The following is an 18484-nucleotide window of genomic DNA, read 5'->3' as shown; positions in this document are numbered from 1 at the left end:
TGTTCTCTGCCCCTAACATTCCATCTCCCATTTCCATGCCCTTGGCCAGGCTGTCCCTCATGCCTGGAATTCACTCCCTCCTCATGTCCAGCTGTTCGTGCTCTCTTCGAATCTCTTCTCAAGTGCTCATACAAGGCCTTTCTTGATTCCCCCCAGTTCCTTTCCCCACCATTACTTGGCATATACTTTGTGCATGTTGCTTCCCCCAGAAGGTGGGCAGGGATTATATTTTGGCTTTTGCTTTAGATCCCTGACTCTTGGTATATAATAGATGCCTAAATACTTAATGACTTAGTATGTATTGGTCCTGACAGATCACAGGCTTCGACAGTGTTGATGATGAGTCCAAACACAGTGGCCACATGTTCTCTTCTAAAAGTCCTAAACCCCAGGACTGGACAATGGAAAGTAACCCATCCTACACATACTATGCCTACTACATGTATGCGAACCTCATGGTGCTCAACAACTTGAGGAAGTGAGTGAAGGAGGGGTGAGGCTGGGGGGATGGATGGTCCTTGCAGATTTTCATTTCTGCGTCCTCTGAAGTCCCAGGTTGGCCCAGGACCTTCCTCCTGGTCTGAGCTGTCTCCAGGGGTCACAATGTGGAGATATTCTTGTGATTTCTTTCTTTATTCTCTTCATCTGCTTTGGAACAGGAATCTAGATTTTCAAGCCCTGAGAAACTTTCAAGGACCCTATAAATGTTTCTTCTTTGGAAGGTTAGGAAAAAATTAAAGCCCAATTGAAATTTCCTTGAAAAGCTTTCCATGAGAAGTCATCTTCTCAAATGTTTTTATGTGGATAAAGAGTAGATTGAGGAATGTTATAATAAGATTTCACACTTTCTGAAAATGCCTTTTCCTCTAAAAGGTTTGGAAAGAGGGTGGAAGATAATGTTGAGAAGGAAGTTCCTTCTGGTTTGTTCTTCAATTTTTGTTGTTGTTGTTGTTTTTCAAATCTTGAATTCCCTCCTAATCCTACTTCCTCTAAGAAGTTTTTAAAAGTATATATGGGGGGCAGCTGGGTGGTGCAGTGGACAGAGCACCGGGTCCTGGAATCAGGAGGACCTGAATTCAAATCCGGCCTCAGACACTTAACACTTACTAGCTGTGTGACCTTGGGCAAGTCACTTAACCCTCATTGCCTCATTTAAAAAAAAAAGTATATATGAAGAAGCATAGGAATTAAGGTTATGATTTGTGATAACTGGACTTCACTGAGGTCTTCAATTATCCCCATCCTTCTTATTTTCTCTAGTTTTTTGTTTGTTTGTTTGTTTTTACTATAAATCACACTGTACCCAGCCCAATTTACAACAAGGATTTGTTAGGACCCATTAGAATTTATACTTCATGAAAGTAGGTACTGCTCTTTGCCTCTCTTTGTATCCCTAGGACTTAGCCCAGAGCCTGGAACATACTAGGTGCTTAATAAATGCTTGTTGATTGCCCAGTCAGGTTACCAATCAATCAATCTAACAATAAGCATTTATTAAACACCTACTATGTGCCCTGCCCAACCAGAAATAAAGAGAAAAACGAAACAATTTGCAGATCCCTAAGTAGGAATCTTGACAGCTGGGACAATTTCATTTAGGGGCAGTGGTCACTTTGGTTGGCCTTCTGTGCAATTGTTCTAGGAGATGAGGCAACCCTTCTCCCCCTCCTAATTCTTCTCCCTCCCCCCTCTCCCCAGGCATGACTTTCTCTGCCCCTCGACCCCTAAGGGTTCAGGCCAGAGACAGGTTCAACCACAGGGACCACTGCCAAGGGGAAGAACACTCCTCCCCTCAACTTGGGGATCTAGAACAAAAGTCCCACCACCCCGCCGTAGTTGTGATTCTGATGATGTCCACTCACTCGCCCACAATCCAGACCCCAATTCTCTCTCTCTAGGGCCAGAGGGATGAACACGTTTCTGTTTCGGCCTCACTGTGGGGAGGCGGGGGCTCTCACACACCTCATGACAGCATTCATGACAGCAGATAACATCTCTCATGGCCTAAACTTAAAAAAGGTGAGCTGAAGGTGCCTTTCTGGGGTAACTGCTGATTTTTACAGGGGAATTGCAGAAATATATATTTTTTTTACCATAGCGTCCCAAGCAGGTACCATTACTGGGAATTTGAAAGACCTTTCACATGCTCTAGTCTAATTTTTGCCATTATTTCCTGTTGTGGCATGCATTAACATACCTTCTTCTGGGAGTCAGAGCCTTCCTGTGTGGGGCAAAAAATGTATCTGAGCCATCTGCTTGGCTCAGGAAACCTACATAAGAGAATTATTTCCCAATATCCAACGCAGTTTGACTTGATAATTCATTAAATGCCCAGAAGGTGGGGGTGGGGCTGGGGAGGAATGAGCACCTATTAATTGCTTATGATGTGCCTGACACTGTGCGAAGTGTTTTGCCAAAGTTACTTTATTGTGAAAGGTGTTTCCAGAAAGAGAAAGAGAAATCCAACCTTTTTCTTTACTAGGGAATTGGAAGTAGTAGGTGGTCATTTTACTGAAAGCGGGCTTTAGGTTTTAAACAAAAATCTATGTTGTTTTTATTTTCCCCCCTTTTATACTCAGATGTCTTTTTGACTTTTTTTTTTTTTTTTAGAGTCCTGTGCTGGAATATCTGTTTTTCCTGGCCCAGATCCCCATCGCTATGTCTCCACTAAGTAACAACAGCCTTTTTCTAGAGTACGCCAATAACCCTTTTCTGGACTTCCTCCAGAAAGGGCTGAGGGTCTCACTCTCTACAGACGACCCCATGCAGTTCCACTTCACCAAGGTAGAGCCCCGGGCTGCTGGCAGCCACCGCCATGTCATTTTGTTGTCTGGTCCGAAATCCTCCATCTAGAGCTGGGAGAGATCTCAAGAGGCATCCAGGCCAACTCCCTCCTACTACAAATGGAGAAACTAAGGCACAGGGGGGAGCTGGATGACTTACCCAGTGTCACTTGCCCTGTGACAGAGGTGGGATCTGGACTCAGGCCCCCTCCTTACAGAGCTAGTGTTCTTTCTACAGTATCACACACAGAATGTTTTAAAATCTTAATCACAGGAACAACTATCATCAGAAACAGTTACATGTAAGGCGAGTTTTCAACATTAATTTTCATAAGATTGAGAGTTCTAGATTTTTCTTCCTCCCTCCCTCCCTCCCTTTCCTCCTCCCTCCACAAGACAGGTTATAGATGTACAATTCACAAGTGCTCTTTTTATCAGTTCTTTCTATGGGGGTGGATTGTAGGCTTCATCATCAGTCCCTTGGGATTGTCTCGGATCATTGCATTGCTGAGAGTAGTTAAGTCATTCACGATTGCTCATTGAACAGTACTGCTGTCACTATGCACAACGTCCTCCCAGCTCTGCTCACTTCACTATACGTCAGTTCATGAGTCTTTCCAGGTTTTTCTGGGATCATCCTATTTGACATTTCCCATAGCACAAGACCATTCCACCACAATCATATACCACAGTCTCTTCAGTCATTCCTCAATTGATGAACATTCCCTTGACTCCCAATTCTTAGCCACCACCAAGAGTTGCTATAAATATTTTTTGTACAATTTTCCCCCCTTTTCTCTTTTTCATGATTACTATTGTTAACTGTTTCCCTCCATCCTATTCCCTTCCCCATATTTACTCTATTATCCATCTTCTTTCATCCTATTCCTCTTCAAAAGGGATTTGCTTCTGTCTGTCCCCTCCCCCAATCTGCCCTCCCTTCTTTTGCCCCTCTCTCTTTCTCCCCTTCCCTTCTTATTTTCCTTCAGGGTTAGATAGATTACTCCACCCAATTGAGTGTGTATGTTATTTCCTCCTGGAGCCAATTCTGATGAGATTGAGGTCTTTGAGCCAATTCTGATGAGTGTTAGGCTCATTTACTGCCCAGATTAAATAGATTACTCCATCCAATTGGGTGTGTGTATTAGTCCCTCCTTGAGGCAACTCTGATGAATTTAAGGTCTTTGAGCCTTTTCTGATGAGTGTAAAACTCATTTACTGCCCTGCTCCTCCCCCATCTCTTCCCCCACTCCATAAACCCTTCCCAGTCTCTTTCATGTAGGATTTCACCACATGCTACCTATGCCCTTCCCCCTCTCCCAGTGCATTCCCCTTACCCCCCAATTTAACCCTAAAGATGTCATCATGAGGCAGCTACGTGACACAGTGGACAAAGCATCCACCCTGGACCTAGGGGGATCCCAGCCAAAACCTGGCCTCAGGCACAAGACAATCACCCACTACATGACCCCCGGTATGTCCCCCAACACCAATTTTTTATGGTTCTCTAGGGTCTTGTATTTGAAAGTCAAATTTGCCATTTAGTTCAGGTCTTTTCATCATGAATACCTGAAAGTTCTCTTTTTTATTGAAGTCCCATTTTTTCCTCTGAAAGGTTATGTTCAGTTTTGCTGGATACATGATTCTTGGTTGTAATCCCAATTCCTTTGCCCCCTGGAATATCATATTCCATGCCTTCCGGTCCTTTAATGTAGAAGCTGCTAGATCTTGTGCTATCCTAATTGGGGCTTCACAGTACTTGAATTCTTTCTTTTGGGAGCTTGCAATATTTTCTCCTTGACCTGAGAGCTCTGGAATTTGTCTATAATATTCCTAGGAGTTTTTCTTTTGGGATCTCTTTCAGGAGGTGATTGGTGGATTCTTTCAATTTCTATTTTACCTTCTGCTTCTAGAATATCAGGGCAATTTTCCCTGACAAGTTCTTGGAAGATGATGTCTAAGCTCTTTCCTTGATCATGGTTTTCAGGTAGACCAATAATTTTCAAATTATCTCTCCTGGACCTATTTTCCAGGTCAGCAGTTTTCCCAAGAAGATATTTCACATTGCCCTCTATTTTTTTTATTCATTTGGATTTGCTTTATTGTGTCTTGGTTTCTCATACAGTCACTAGCTTCCATTTGTTCAATCCTAATCCTTAGGCAATTATTTTCACCAGAGAGCTTTTGTACCTCCTTTTCCATTTGGCCAATTTGGCTTTTCAAGCTGTTGACTTTTTTCTCATGTCTTTCCTTCATCACTGTCATTTCTCTTTCCATTTTTTCCTCTACCTCTCTCACTTTATCTTCAAAGTCCTTTTTGAACACCTGTATGACCTGAGACCAATTCATATTTTTCTTGGAAGATTTAGAAATAGGAGCCCTGATGTTGACATCCTCCTCTGAGGGTGCACCTCGGTCTTCCTTGTCACTAAAGAAACTTTCTATGGTCCTCACCTTTCTCTGTCTGCTCATCTTGCCTTTCTTTGACTTGACTTTTAGCTCCTTAAGTGGATCACTGTTTCCAGGCTTCACTATCCCAAGCTTCAGAAGTCCCAGGTGGTATGATTTAAGGAGGAGCAGATTCTTCACTTGCCTGACCTGTTCCCTGGTCTGTAGATGATCCCAGATCAACTTGCTGATCAACCAGCTTTGTGTGTTGTGGTTGTCAGCTCTGAGGAGCCTGTGCCCCTCCCCGACCTGGATCACTGCTACGCAAACCTACCTCTTGGTTCCCAGCAGGGGTGAAAAACCCAAGTTCTGCCTCAGCACCAACATAGACCCCTGTAGTCTCCCCCCTGCCCAGGGCTCAGCCCTCTCACCAGACTGTGAGCTTAGTTCCAGATGACACTGGTGCTGCAGCTGATTCAGAGGCTCTGGGGGCGGAGGTGGGGGGGGGCAGGGGGGAGGTCTCTCTCTGGCAAGGCCTTCCTGGGACTGGATCTGTGTCAGGGTGACTGTGGGGTTGGGCTCTTCTCCTGTCTCAACACAGCAGCTCCCTCCTTCCAACCTTCCAAGCTGTTCTTAGTTGGAAGATGATTTCAGCACATTCTTCTGTGGGTTTTGCTGCTCCAGGAATTGTCCTGTGGCATTATTTGAATGTTTTTTGGAGTGATTAGTGTCATGAGTTCGGGAGCTCACTGCCTTTCCTCCGCCATCTTGGCTTTGTCCCAGAAGTCTATCATCAGAAACACACATGTAAAATAAGGAATGAAATCCTTAACATTTAATAGTGAAGAACCAGACAAATTAATTAATAGTCAATAAGAAACAAAAAATGTGTTTCCTTTGTGGTCCCTCTCAAGACTCTCTGAAATTAACTGCCATTGAACTCCCCCGCCTTTTTTATCTTTTCTCTTCTTTCTCTCTTTTTCTTCTACCCTTCCTTCCTTTTTTCCTTCTTTCTTTTTCTCTTTCTTCTCTTCCTTCCTCTTTCTGGGAGATGAGAGTGAGGCTGGTAACTTAGCACAGCCCTTTCTCACTTAAATCCGATTCATTGCAAGTCATGACATCACCTCCCCATGTTGTAGTCCTCTTCAAGAACAAAGGACAAACAACAATACTTCCTCTTTCAAGCTTTTTTCTTTCTCTTTCTTTATTCCTTCTTTTTTCTTCCTTTCTTCTTTCTTTTCTCCTTTCCTTATTTTTCTCTTCCTTTTTTCCTTCCTTTCTTTTTTCTTTCTTCCTTCCTCCCTCCCCAGGTGCTTGTAGTCCTTATGTATACATTTATGGTTCTACTGACCCTACTTGGCATCATTTCATGTCGATTTCCCCATATTTCCTTGATTTTTTCACATTTATCACTTTTACATTTTTATAGAGGTAATTAATACGATGTAGTAAGTGGATTGCTGGTCTTAGAGTTAGAAACACCTGGGTTAAAAATAAGCTCACATTCATGTAGCACCCTGACATCTACAAAGTGCTTTTCATACACTGTCTCAGTGATCCTTATGACATTACTCTAAGGTAAGTGCGCTTTTCCCATCTTACATATGAGAAACCTAAGACTGAGGGAAATGATGTAACTTGTTCAGGGTCACATAGTCTCCCTGACTCTTGAGTCCAGAGGCCTGGCTCCAAGTCCTATGCCATGCTGCCTCTCAAACCCACTGGGGTTCAGATCTTGCCTCTGACCATGGGCAAGTCACTTAATTCAAATGAAATAATAAATATAAAACATTTTGCAAACCTTAAAGCACTACATTAATGTTACCTTTTATTATAAACTGCTAGATGCTTCAGATCAATCCCTGGGATTTATCTAAAAAGTCATAGATAGGTTTGTGGAAGAAGTTCCTATACCAGGAGTTCCCTACATTGGTGCGATTACAGATACTTCTCATATTCATGTATAATTTTTATAATATCACAATATTCATTAACATGCCATAATTTATTTAGTCATTTTCAATTGGTTAAATATATAAATTGCTTCCAGATTTTTGTAGCTCTGAGTATTTTTTTATATATGTCTTTTTTTGACATTTTTAGTATAATAAATGCTTCTTGAATTTAACTGAAGTCATAAGAACACAAGGCCCTATACAAAGAGCTTAAAGGAACCTCCTGGCAAAGGATACGATCAGTTTTGTTCCTCTTATTACATCTTGACATATTGCCCTCCCAAATATTTATGCCAATCTGCAGTTCTACCAACAATGTATTAAAGTGCCTACTTCCCTGCAGCCCTGCCAATATTGAGATATAGATATAGATATAGATAGATATTTTTTGCTATTTGTGCCATTCAACTCAAGTTAAATGCCATTTCACAGCACCACCTGGGACCAACCCAGCTAAATATGAAGAGGCTTATTATTAATAAATTTTCGCAAGGTACACTAGAACCTCCAAAAATGTCAAATGCCCTACAGGGAGGCATCCAGAAACGTGGATAAGATAGGTTAAGAAAGTATGGGTGAGGAGATTGGTATCTCAGAGCCACTTTCTGTGCCATGCCTATATCCCCATGAGAAGTCCAAGGACTTCTTTCATGGTTTCCCTTCCCTTCCCTTTCCCTTCCTCTGCCCCAAAATAAACTACCACCTTATTCTTAAAAAAAAAAAAAGAAAGTATGGGTGAGTTGCATTCTGCAAGATCAAAGGGAATATCCACATTAATCATGACGATAATTTTATCCAACCATAAAAAGCAGTTATATATCTGTGTAGCAAGTTGCAGAAGATTAAATATAAAAGGAATGCAGCAAGATAATGACTTGTCCCAAATATACAAAAGTATCCAAGGATACTTTTATCTGAATCCCATCGAACAAGATGAAAATGATTTTTCGATGATGATAAAACACATGATCCATTACCCTAAGGAAGCTATAGAAATATTAATACTTCATTGGAAGTTGTATGTTCTCAGAACATGTGACAGATAATAGCAATAATAATGATGATGATAGCTTAAAATGTAGAGAAATACTTTTGGAACAGACATCCCTTCATGGAGCAATATCAAATGAGGATCAGATGAGATAATATTTGAATAGCACAGTGACTGGCTCATAGTAGGCACTTAACAAATGCTTGTCCCTCCTTCCCTTTCCCCTCCACCCTTCCCCAACAGTGTAGGCTGATAATACGTACATGGTTCTGGATTTGTAGAGTGTAACCAAAAAATTATTTACCTTTGAATGGAGCCTATGAAAAGGCTACAATCCAAGAGTAGAATCAAAAGCCCCTCCATGGGTAAAATGCACATGAACACAACACATCAAAAGAGACATTGAACCAATGGCTGTCATGCACATCTGTGCATAGACACAGAATGATTTTTAATAGTAATTCAAGATCAGGTCCTAGCCACCAGAAATTACAGAAGGCTTATCTCTAAGGAGACCTGACATTGATTAGTTTATGTCATGCAAGAGAAAGACATAGAAATTATGCAGTACATCACTACAGGTTGTGAAGATTTTGCACCTGCCAAGGCACAATCTGGTGGCTAGATTTCTACATAAGAAGCTTTCTTTCTTTAATAAGCCAACAAATTATAAATATCTATTCTTATCAATATAGACTAAAAATGATTCCAGAGAAATCAACAACTAAATTGTACTGAAACTGGAACATAATCCCAGACAAAACTGTTGCCCACAATTGCCTAGATATAACATTCATCCATAGAAACTTAAGAACACAATTTTTAATAAATATGATTATATCCATTATTTATAATCTCAAAACTACACAGAATAAAAAGCCTTCAAATAGAAAGAAATCAAAATCATGTAGAACCAGCATGAGGTACATATCATCCTCATGGTCCTATCTGCTACTGGAGTTGTCCTAAAAATGACCTCTGTATGTGGAAGGGGGAAGGAAATAAGCATTTATTAAACACCTACTATGTACCATGCACTGTACTAAGCACTTTATTAATATCTATCACTTACAGATAATATTTATAAATGAACTTGTAGAAGTTGAGTTTACATCCCCAAACTTTTATTTACAAAAAGCAATTATTTTTTCAACTGGGTAATAGCCTATAGAATGTCATTTCTAAAAGAAAAATAGCAGCCTAGTCACTTTTCCCAAGACCACTTTTATCTGAACTTATATTAAAAAAGATAAAAGAATGATATTATTACATTATTAGCTGACATGAAAAATACTTTGTTACATTATTCATTTGAATTTCCAAAAACTCTGTGAGTCAGTCAATAACCATTTAGTCAGTGCCTGTTGTGTAAACTGTGTTAAGGTAGGGTGAGGTAGTTATTATTACTAGCTTCATTTGACAGATAAGGAAACTGAGATGCAGAGAAATGACTTGTCCACAATCACATAGCTGGTGTGTGTGTGTGTGTGTGTGTGTGTGTGTGTGTGTGTGTGTGTGTGTGTGTGTGTGTGTATGTATCTGACAGTGAGATGTGCACCTGGGGCTCCCTGACTCTATAGGTCCTTTGTTCTAACCACCAAGCAATGCTACTTAGACACTTAGGTGGTTCTTAAAAGTTTGCAAAGCATTTTATAATTCTATTTGAACCTCACCACAGCCCTGTGAAATATGGACCAACATATTATCATCTCCATTTTACACAAAAGATGGTCATGGCTTAGTGGCTCATCCATGATCACACAACCAAGCAAACGTTTCTCCTGATTCAGTATCTCTTCAGTGAGATGACAGATGCAATGAAGTTCTGACATCATCACCACCACCACCATCACCACCACCACCACCATCATCACCACCGCCAGCAGCAGCAGCATCATCACCACTCCCACCACCATCTATGTAGTGCCCCCTCTGTGCCAATCATTGTGCTACATTTTACAAATATCTCGTTTGATCCTCCTAACAACTCTGGAGGTAGGGTCCATTATACAGATGAGGAAACAGAGGCAAAGATTAAATGACTTGCCCAGAATCACACAAGTCATTAAGTTTCTGAAGTCTGATTTGAACACAGGCCTTTCTGACTCCAGGCCTGGCCCTTTACACCCTCTTAGGGTTGTCTGATTTATCCTGTGCTCAGCTTCTTTTCCTATCCGTATCTGGTCATCCCTCTCTCTGGCTTCTAATGCCTCAAATCAGGGCCTCCTCATGAGTAATAACTCATGTCTAACTTACAAGACTCGAAAAAATCTACACTTGTTTTTCTACCCCTTTAAAAAGAGTAACCAAAATGTCTACCGAAGAAAGGGGCTATGCCCCGTACCTGTCCACAAAATCTTGACATTGACCTATTTTTCTTCTTTCTGTGCAGGGTTTATTTCTGCTCATGTCTTTTGCTAATCTGTGCAATTGTTTCATGTGTGAAAATTATTTCAGGAACCCTTGATGGAAGAATATGCTATTGCTGCCCAGGTCTTCAAACTGAGCACTTGTGACATGTGTGAAGTGGCGAGAAATAGTGTCCTGCAGTGTGGCATGTCCCACGTGGTAGGTTTGCTTGTCTTTCAGGAGTCCCCACTTCTATGCACGTGGCTGGTGATTTGTGTATGATAGAAAATTCCATTTAATTCACCAGATACGTATTAAGTGATTGATTTGTGGGAGAAGTGATGCAAGGCTCTGGGGATACAGATGTAGGTCTTCATCACAATGAGCTTACAATCAAACAGGGAGAGAAAAGACACGTACATAAATAATGATACTACAAGAGAAGATATGAATTCAAAAGAAGGTCCAAGCAATGTGTACGGAATTTGTAAATAAGGACAGGCCACTGGGGGGTTAGGGGTGGAGGGGAGGGAGAAAGAATCAAAGAAGTTTCATGGAGGAGGTAGCAGCTGAGCTACACCTTTTAAGAGAAGGAGGAACTTTTACCACCACCACCATCATCACCGCCACCACCATAGACATTTCTCTCACTTTAAGGCGTGCAAAGTGCATAACATCCATTATCTCATTTGACTCTCACAACAACCTTGGGAAGTTTTACAAGTATGATTATTTCCATTTTACAGGTGAGGAAACCAGGGAATAGAGAAGTTAAGTAAGTTGCCCAGGGTCACACAGCTAGGAAGTGTTAAAGGAAGGATTTGAAACTAGGTGTTTCCTAGTTTTGGGCCCAGCACCTTTCTCATGGTCCCTTTTGGCTTCCTCCATTATATTCAAAGATGTGGTGGAGCCAGCTTGAATCTGTGAGTCCTGATTGTTAAATGTTCAGTGTGAGTATTTGTATCTAAGAAATCAGAAATACTACAAGTCAGGGTTTGATTTATTGTTTCGTCAGTTGTCTAGACTTAAGAAAATAATCGAGAACACGTTAATAATGGAGATTGAACTTAAAAGTGGGTCATACATACTCCCCCCCCACAAAGCCATTTGTTAAACATTTACCAGCACTGAAAAACATTTGCCACCCCTGAATAGATTCAACATATGGAGAGAGTAGGGTGACCATTCCAGGCATGGGGGAATGGAGGTAGAAGAAGGCAGAGCAAGAACAATGCATGAAGGGAGTAGATAAGATATGGCTAGAAAGGCTTATTGGAGCCTGATTGTGGAGGGTCTTGAGTGCCAGAATCAGGAGTTCATAGGCAAAGTAGAGAGCAGGGTCACAGAAGACTTCAAGTAGAGGAATGATAGGATCAGAGCAGGATGTTAGGAAGATGACTGATTGCACGGGAGATAGATGGAGACCAGAGAACAAGTTAGGAGGTTGGTATAATGATCTAGGTAAGAAAAGATAAAGGGGGACAGCTAGATGGCACAGTGGATAAAGCGTCAGCCCTGGATTCAGGAGGACCTGAGTTCAAATCTGGTCTCAGACACTTGACACTTACTAGCTGTGTGACCCTGGGCAAGTCACTTAACCCTCACTGCCCTGAAAAACAAAAACAAAACCAAAAAGATAAAGGCCTGAAATACAACAGTCCCAAGGAGGGAACAGATATTACTGAGCTGGAATCTATAAAACTTGGCAGCTGATTGGATGTACAAGATGAAAAAGATAGAAAAATCAAAGGTGACTTTGGGTGACTGGGTGATACTTGGTGGTATCAACAACAGAAATAAGAAAGTTGGGAGAAATGCAAGTTTGAAGGGATGATCAGTCCAGATCAGAACATTCTAAGGTGCCTACTGCCCCTAAGCCCAACCCCAGTCAATCTTCTGAAACAGAAATTAAAAGGCAAACTCAGCCACTCAAGATTCATTTAAGTTGGTGACAAAAAACTGACCTTTCACCAATAATGAAATAATAAGAACTGACATTTACATAGCACTTTAAAGTTAACAGTTATACAATCTCATTTAAGCTTCACAAGCACCCTTACTATGGGTATTTATTTCTTTTTTTGGTGAGGCAATTGGGGTTAAGTGACTTGCCCAAGGTCACACAGCTAGTACGTATCAAGTGTCTGAGGCCAGATTTGAATTCAGGTCCTCCTGAATCCAGGGTCGGTGCTCTATCCATTGCACCACCTAGCTGCCCTGGGTATTATTTTTATTCCTATTTTACAAATGAGAAGACTGAGGCACAGAGAGATTAAGTGACTTGCCCATGGTCCCCCAGTTAGTAAGAGTCAGAGACAGCATTTGAACCCTGATCATCTACCCTTTACAGAATGCTATCCCCTACTGCACCATTAGTCATTCCTCTTGGTATATGCTACACAAAGGACATTCCCCTTACCCCTGTGATCCTGCAGAAGCCTTATATCAAGCCCTGTGATACTCTGCCCTCATCCGCTTTTACCTTTACCTACTGATTCTTGCCTAAATATAATAATGTTTGGCACTCAGGCTCAGTCAAGCTCAGCCCCTACCCAATCCACACTGATCCTTTCACTGAAGCAGCTCCCGTAACCTACCACCTTGTAACTCACACTCTATGCTCAAGGGCTCTTATGTTGCTTTAGAAATGACTGAGGCTGGGGGCAGCTAGGTGGCACAGTGGATAAGACACTGGCCTTGGACTCAGGAGTACCTGAGTTCAAATCTGGCTTCAGACACTTTACACTTACTAGCTGTGTGACTCTGGGCAAGTCACTTAACCCCCATTGCCCTGCAAATAAATAAATAAATAAATAAATAAATAAATAAATAAATAAATAAATAAATAAATAAATAAATGAATGAATGAATGAATGAATGAATGAATGAATGAATGAATGAATGAATGAATGAATGAATGAATGAGGCAGATATCTTTCCTACTCCAATTTCAACAGTCCATCCACAGCCCTACCATCAGTGGTGTCTGATGCTGTTGATGTTAAGGTTGAGGGAAATCCCTATTCTTTAGAGAGAAGGAAGCCACTAGTGACCTTGGAGAGAGCTTGTCTTTCATTGGAATGGTGGGATAGAAGCCAGACTGCAAGGAGCTGGGACATGACTGGTGAGCCATGTAGACAGGGAGCATTCACTAACTACTCTTTCTAGAAGTTTGATAGGGACTAGGAGGAAAGAGATAAGATGGTGACTTGAGAGATGGTGGAAGGGGTTGTTTGGGAGATAGAGATGGGAAACCTAAGCAGGTTTATAGTATAAGGGAAAGAGCGAATGATTGAAGATGCCCGAGAGAGAGCTGATGGAGCAAGATCATGGAAGAGGGAGAAGGTGGGTTCTAGGTTACAGGAGGAAGGAAGGCCAAATGGCTCCATGAGGACTTTAAGAGTGTTAGAGTAATGGAGGTGGAGAGTTCAGGGAGTTTAAATCAGATGGTCTTCATTTCAATAAAGGCAGAGGTAAAGTTACCTACTGAGTGAGGGAGAAGGATGACAGGTTTAGAGGTAAAAGGAAAATGAGAGATCATCTAGTCTCATCCTCTCTCTTTTTTTTTTTTTAGTGAGGCAATTGGGGTTAAGTGACTTGCCCAGGGTCACACAGCTAATAAGTGTTAAGTGTCTGAGGCCAGACTTGAACTCAGGTACTCCTGACTCCAAGGCCGGTGCTCTATCCACTGCGCCACCTAGCTGCCCCTCATCCTCTCATTTTAAAGATTAGAATACTCAATTTTAGAGAGGTGAAATGCCCCATCTCATATTACAGCAGAGGTGGGATTTGAACTCAGGTCCCCAGCCTCAACATCCAATGTTCTTCAACCTTATTGTGTAGGGAGTTGGGACCTTGAGAAAAGAAGGTTGGAAGCACCTGTTGTATTTGTATCCCCAGTGTCTCTGACACATAGTAGGTGCTTAATAAACTTGTTGGTGGATTATGGGAATTGTGCGGCATATATTAATAAGACATGAATAAAAAGGACTGCCCTGTAGTACTTATATCTCAGCTAAAGTTAAATCAGATAAATTTGTATTGAACACAGTCAACATGGTTTCTTGATTTCTTCCATCAAGATTAGAGACCAAAGAAGCAGCTGACAGGATTTACTCACAATTTAAGGTCAGTGTAGTGAGATCAACAGAAATTTAAGGGAGATTCAAAGGTGGAGGTTGGGGTCATTATTGAAATGGCTGACCATAGATAGGGTCAAGACTGATTTAGGAAATGAAGTTAGGCCAGAACAGGGTTAATAGATTGAGAAAACAAGGAGGAAGAAAAATCCCGAGGGTCACAATGAAAAACATATAACAGAAATGGAAGGAGGAAAGGAGTGAGAGAGGTGGAAAGACAGAAGATTAGGGTCAGAGAAGGAAATCTCAGAGTTCAGAATCTTAAAGGGTTGAGTGATGGCTGGGCATTGTAACCTGTGACCTTGGCTAAAAGCACAGTAGAGATGGAGGTCATAGGAGCAGCAGAGTTCAAGAAGCTAGGAGGACAGGGTGTTAGGTCATTAAGGAGGGTGCTGAAGTCTCTTAAGGAAGATGACATAAATGGGTTGATGTAACAAGGGAAGGAATGGCCCAGTAAATCCTGTAGAACCACTCACTGCATGCAGGGAGTGGAAGGCTTTGTTTTGTCTGTCTGGACATGCCTTTTGGCCAGGAGTAAAGACTTTTCATCAGACGCTACTCATTGAAGTCCTGGATGAGTCCTTTTAAAGGTTTATTTTTTCCTGTTGCCAGGGGATGGCATAAGGAAGGGATTTTGTAGAGGAAGTAATTATTACACAGTAATATCGAGGGGCTAATAAACAATGATCATTCTGCTTCCTTTTGTCTTTTAGGAGAAAGCTAAGTTTCTCGGAGACAATTACCTTGAGGAAGGCCCTCATGGAAATGACATCCGGAAAACCAACGTGGCCCAGATCCGAATGGCCTATCGCTTTGAAACCTGGTGTTATGAACTCAACCTAATTGCAGAGGGTCTAAAGGCAACAGATTAAAATCAATATAGCAACTCTTCTGTTCAGATCATCATTTCTCTTGTAGAAGCTCTTAGGTTTGGTGTGGAAGTTGCCTACTCCTTCTCTAGAAAAATAAGAAACAAGCCTTGAAAAGTAATTTATAACTGGGAAGAAAAGTTCTTTCTTAATTCTGTTTTCTATTCATTGACAAGGAAACATGCTCAAGGATACCCCACCCATCCCTGTAGCATACTGGAAAAGTCATCTTTTTGACAGGTTGTCAGGGCTGGTCTCACAGACAGGTTGTGTAGTGCAATGTGGGTGTGTCCTTACTTTAAGAAAATCCAGTGAGCAAAAATCTGAACTTACAAAAGAAATATTTGTAATTATTATAAAAAGTAATTAGGGGGGCAGCTAGGTGGCGCAGTGGATCAAGCACCAGCCCTGGATTCAGGAGGGCTTGAGTTCAAATATGACTTCAGACACTTGACACTTACTAGCTGTATGACCCTGAGCAAGTCACTTAACCCTCATTGCCCTGTTTAAAAAAAAAGTAATTAGGGTGTCCATTTACTTCACAAAGGGTAAAATTTTATTGTTGGGTTTTTTTAAGTCACCACAGGTTCTCTTTCAGTAGTGACAGTGACCTCTATATTGATACACCAAAAATTATTTAGTTAACAAAATTAAGGCTACAGGAAACTTTTAGAAACTAGGGGAAGCACTTTTGTTTACTATTTCCGTAACTACCTTTGCACACATACAAGTGTGTTGCCCTCTACTGGTCAGATGGATACTTTTGTCTGAGTACAATTGTCAGAAAAACAGACCAAACCCAAGATGAGCAGAGGCTAAAGAATTTTTTTTTCTTTCCTAAGCAATTTTTCATTTGTTTTGCTTCTGCAATTTTGTGATTCTATGGAAAGACTACTAATCGATCTTAAATTCTATTGAACTTGCTACAAACATCCTTCCAGTCTTTGCTAATTTGTGTTAAAAAGGGGGCGGCTAGGTGGCTCAGTGGATAAAGTACCGGCCCTGGATTCAGGAGTTCCTGAGTTCAAATCCAGCCTCAGACACTTACTGGCTGTGTGACCCTGGGCAAGTCACTTAACCCCCATTGCCCTGCAAAAAACAAAACAAAACAACAGGTTTGGATAGTGTATGATCCTATTGTCCTAGCCTTATTCTGGTTTTTTCTTTTCTTTCCCCTTCTTCCTTTTCTTTTCTTCTGAGCCTCGGTCTCCCTATCTTATCCTGGTTGGAAATACAATGGCCACTCATAGATTGGACTGTACCACTGAAAAGCCCAGCAGTTTCGACCTGCTCCATTTCCCACTGGGGCTGGTTTGCCTCAATTTAGGCAGCCTGGTGGCTGACACATCAATATGGTACTCGGTACAGATACCTGATTGACTTTAGCCTGCTGCCATCCTGGAACTCTGGGGTGCCATCAATCTACCAATCAAAGCCTCTCTTTGGAAGAGGGATTACAAGCAAATGGTACCACACCCAGCTACTTTTTTTCCCCTTAACATTATTTCACAGATATACTTCCATGTATTAGCATAGCCCACATCCTTGTATTTTCCATGGCTATGTGGTTCTTCATTTTGTTAATATACTCAGCTGGTTATTTGGTTAGATTCCAGTTTTTTTTTTGATTCAGGTATAATCATTTTGTACAACCTGCTACCCTTTTTGGAATGAGAAAAAAAGACAAGCAGTGTGGTGTTTAAGGCACTGGCCTTAGACTCAGGAAGACCTATGTTCAGATCCTGCCTCTGATATACAATTGCTGTATTTCCACGGACAAGTCACTTTTTACTGTCAAATTGTAAGTTAAAGGTGAATTGAAAGTTTGTATGGTGTGGGCACGGTTCACATTGCATGATGCCCATACCTATGAAAATCACAGATCCAGATGAACCATTATACACACACACACACACACACACACACACACACACACACACACACACACACACACCTTCCTCCTGACATTTAAATGTCTGTGTGGTTCTTGATAAATCACTTTCCTTCATTATGCCTTACAAAATACCAGAGACTGGCAATCCCATACACTTTCCCAAAGTGGAATTCTCATGTCAAAGGGGCACGTAAATATATTTTAAAAAATCAATTTCATGTTAGTAAATGACTAGAGACTGAACCAATTTTTGGTGTCAAGTATAAATAAATCTGTCTCCCCACAGCCATTTTCATTTACTTTTCTTCATTTAACATGTATAAAGCAGTACCTTGAAGTTGTTTCAACTTGCCTTTCTTTCACTCTTAAGGGATCATGCGTTTTCTACCAGGTGATTTCTACATTTATTTGCTCCTGAACAAGCAGCTCTTCTCCTTTGGCAATCCCTTTTTAAAAAATTTAATTTTATGCTTTCCATATATTTTATTTGGGCAGTTAAGGGACACAGTAGATAGAGTGCTGGGCCTGGAGTCAGGAAGATATCTTCCTGAGTTCAAATCTATCCTCAGACACTTCCTGGCACATGACCTGGACAAGTCACTTTATCCTATTTGCCTCAGTTTCCTCATCTGTCAAATGAGCTGGAGAAGGAAATGGCGAACCACTCCAATATCTTTGCCAAGAAAACTCCAAATAGGGTCAATGAAGAGTTAGATATGACTGACCAACAAAATACATTCTGTTGCAATTTTAGTCTTCATATCACCTATGTTTTCCAATATAACAGCCTCCCACAGCCATCTCTTATAACAAACAATTTAAAAGTGGGTGGGGGAATGGTTCATAAGTCAACATACATTTTATGAAGTGCCTGCTAAGTTCCAGGCAGCTCGCTAAAATGCCAGTGATACAAATAAAGGCAAAACCAGTCATTGTCCTTAAGGAGGTCACTTAATGGGGAAAAAAGTAACACAGCTAACCTGCACATTGAAAAAGTCTAACATCACATGCAGTTCTATACTCATAAATCCCACACCTCTTCAAAGAAGGGTACAGGTTCCTTTACATGTCTCTTCTTTGGAATCAATTAGAATGCCACAGCATTTGGTTTTGATT

General features: G+C 41.1%; 1 protein-coding gene across 2 annotated transcripts in view; it reads left to right on the top strand.

The window, feature by feature from the left end:
* The window catches only part of AMPD1 (adenosine monophosphate deaminase 1), a 48437-nt gene extending 30838 nt beyond the window's left edge, over positions 1 to 17599 (top strand). For both annotated transcript variants that reach the window (XM_043999851.1, XM_043999852.1), the window contains 5 exons: positions 315 to 478; positions 1899 to 2019; positions 2611 to 2784; positions 10575 to 10685; positions 15319 to 17599. In XM_043999851.1, the coding sequence (XP_043855786.1) occupies positions 315 to 478; positions 1899 to 2019; positions 2611 to 2784; positions 10575 to 10685; positions 15319 to 15477 (729 nt within the window). In that variant the 3' untranslated portion in view covers positions 15478 to 17599. The remainder of the gene's footprint in view (positions 1 to 314; positions 479 to 1898; positions 2020 to 2610; positions 2785 to 10574; positions 10686 to 15318) is intronic.
* Positions 17600 to 18484: the final 885 nt, after the last annotated feature.

Source organism: Dromiciops gliroides, chromosome 4, assembly GCF_019393635.1.
Source record: "Dromiciops gliroides isolate mDroGli1 chromosome 4, mDroGli1.pri, whole genome shotgun sequence".
Lineage (NCBI taxonomy): Eukaryota > Metazoa > Chordata > Mammalia > Microbiotheria > Microbiotheriidae > Dromiciops > Dromiciops gliroides.
The sequence above is the reverse complement of the archived record's forward strand: the minus strand, read 5'-3'. Positions and strand labels throughout refer to the sequence as shown.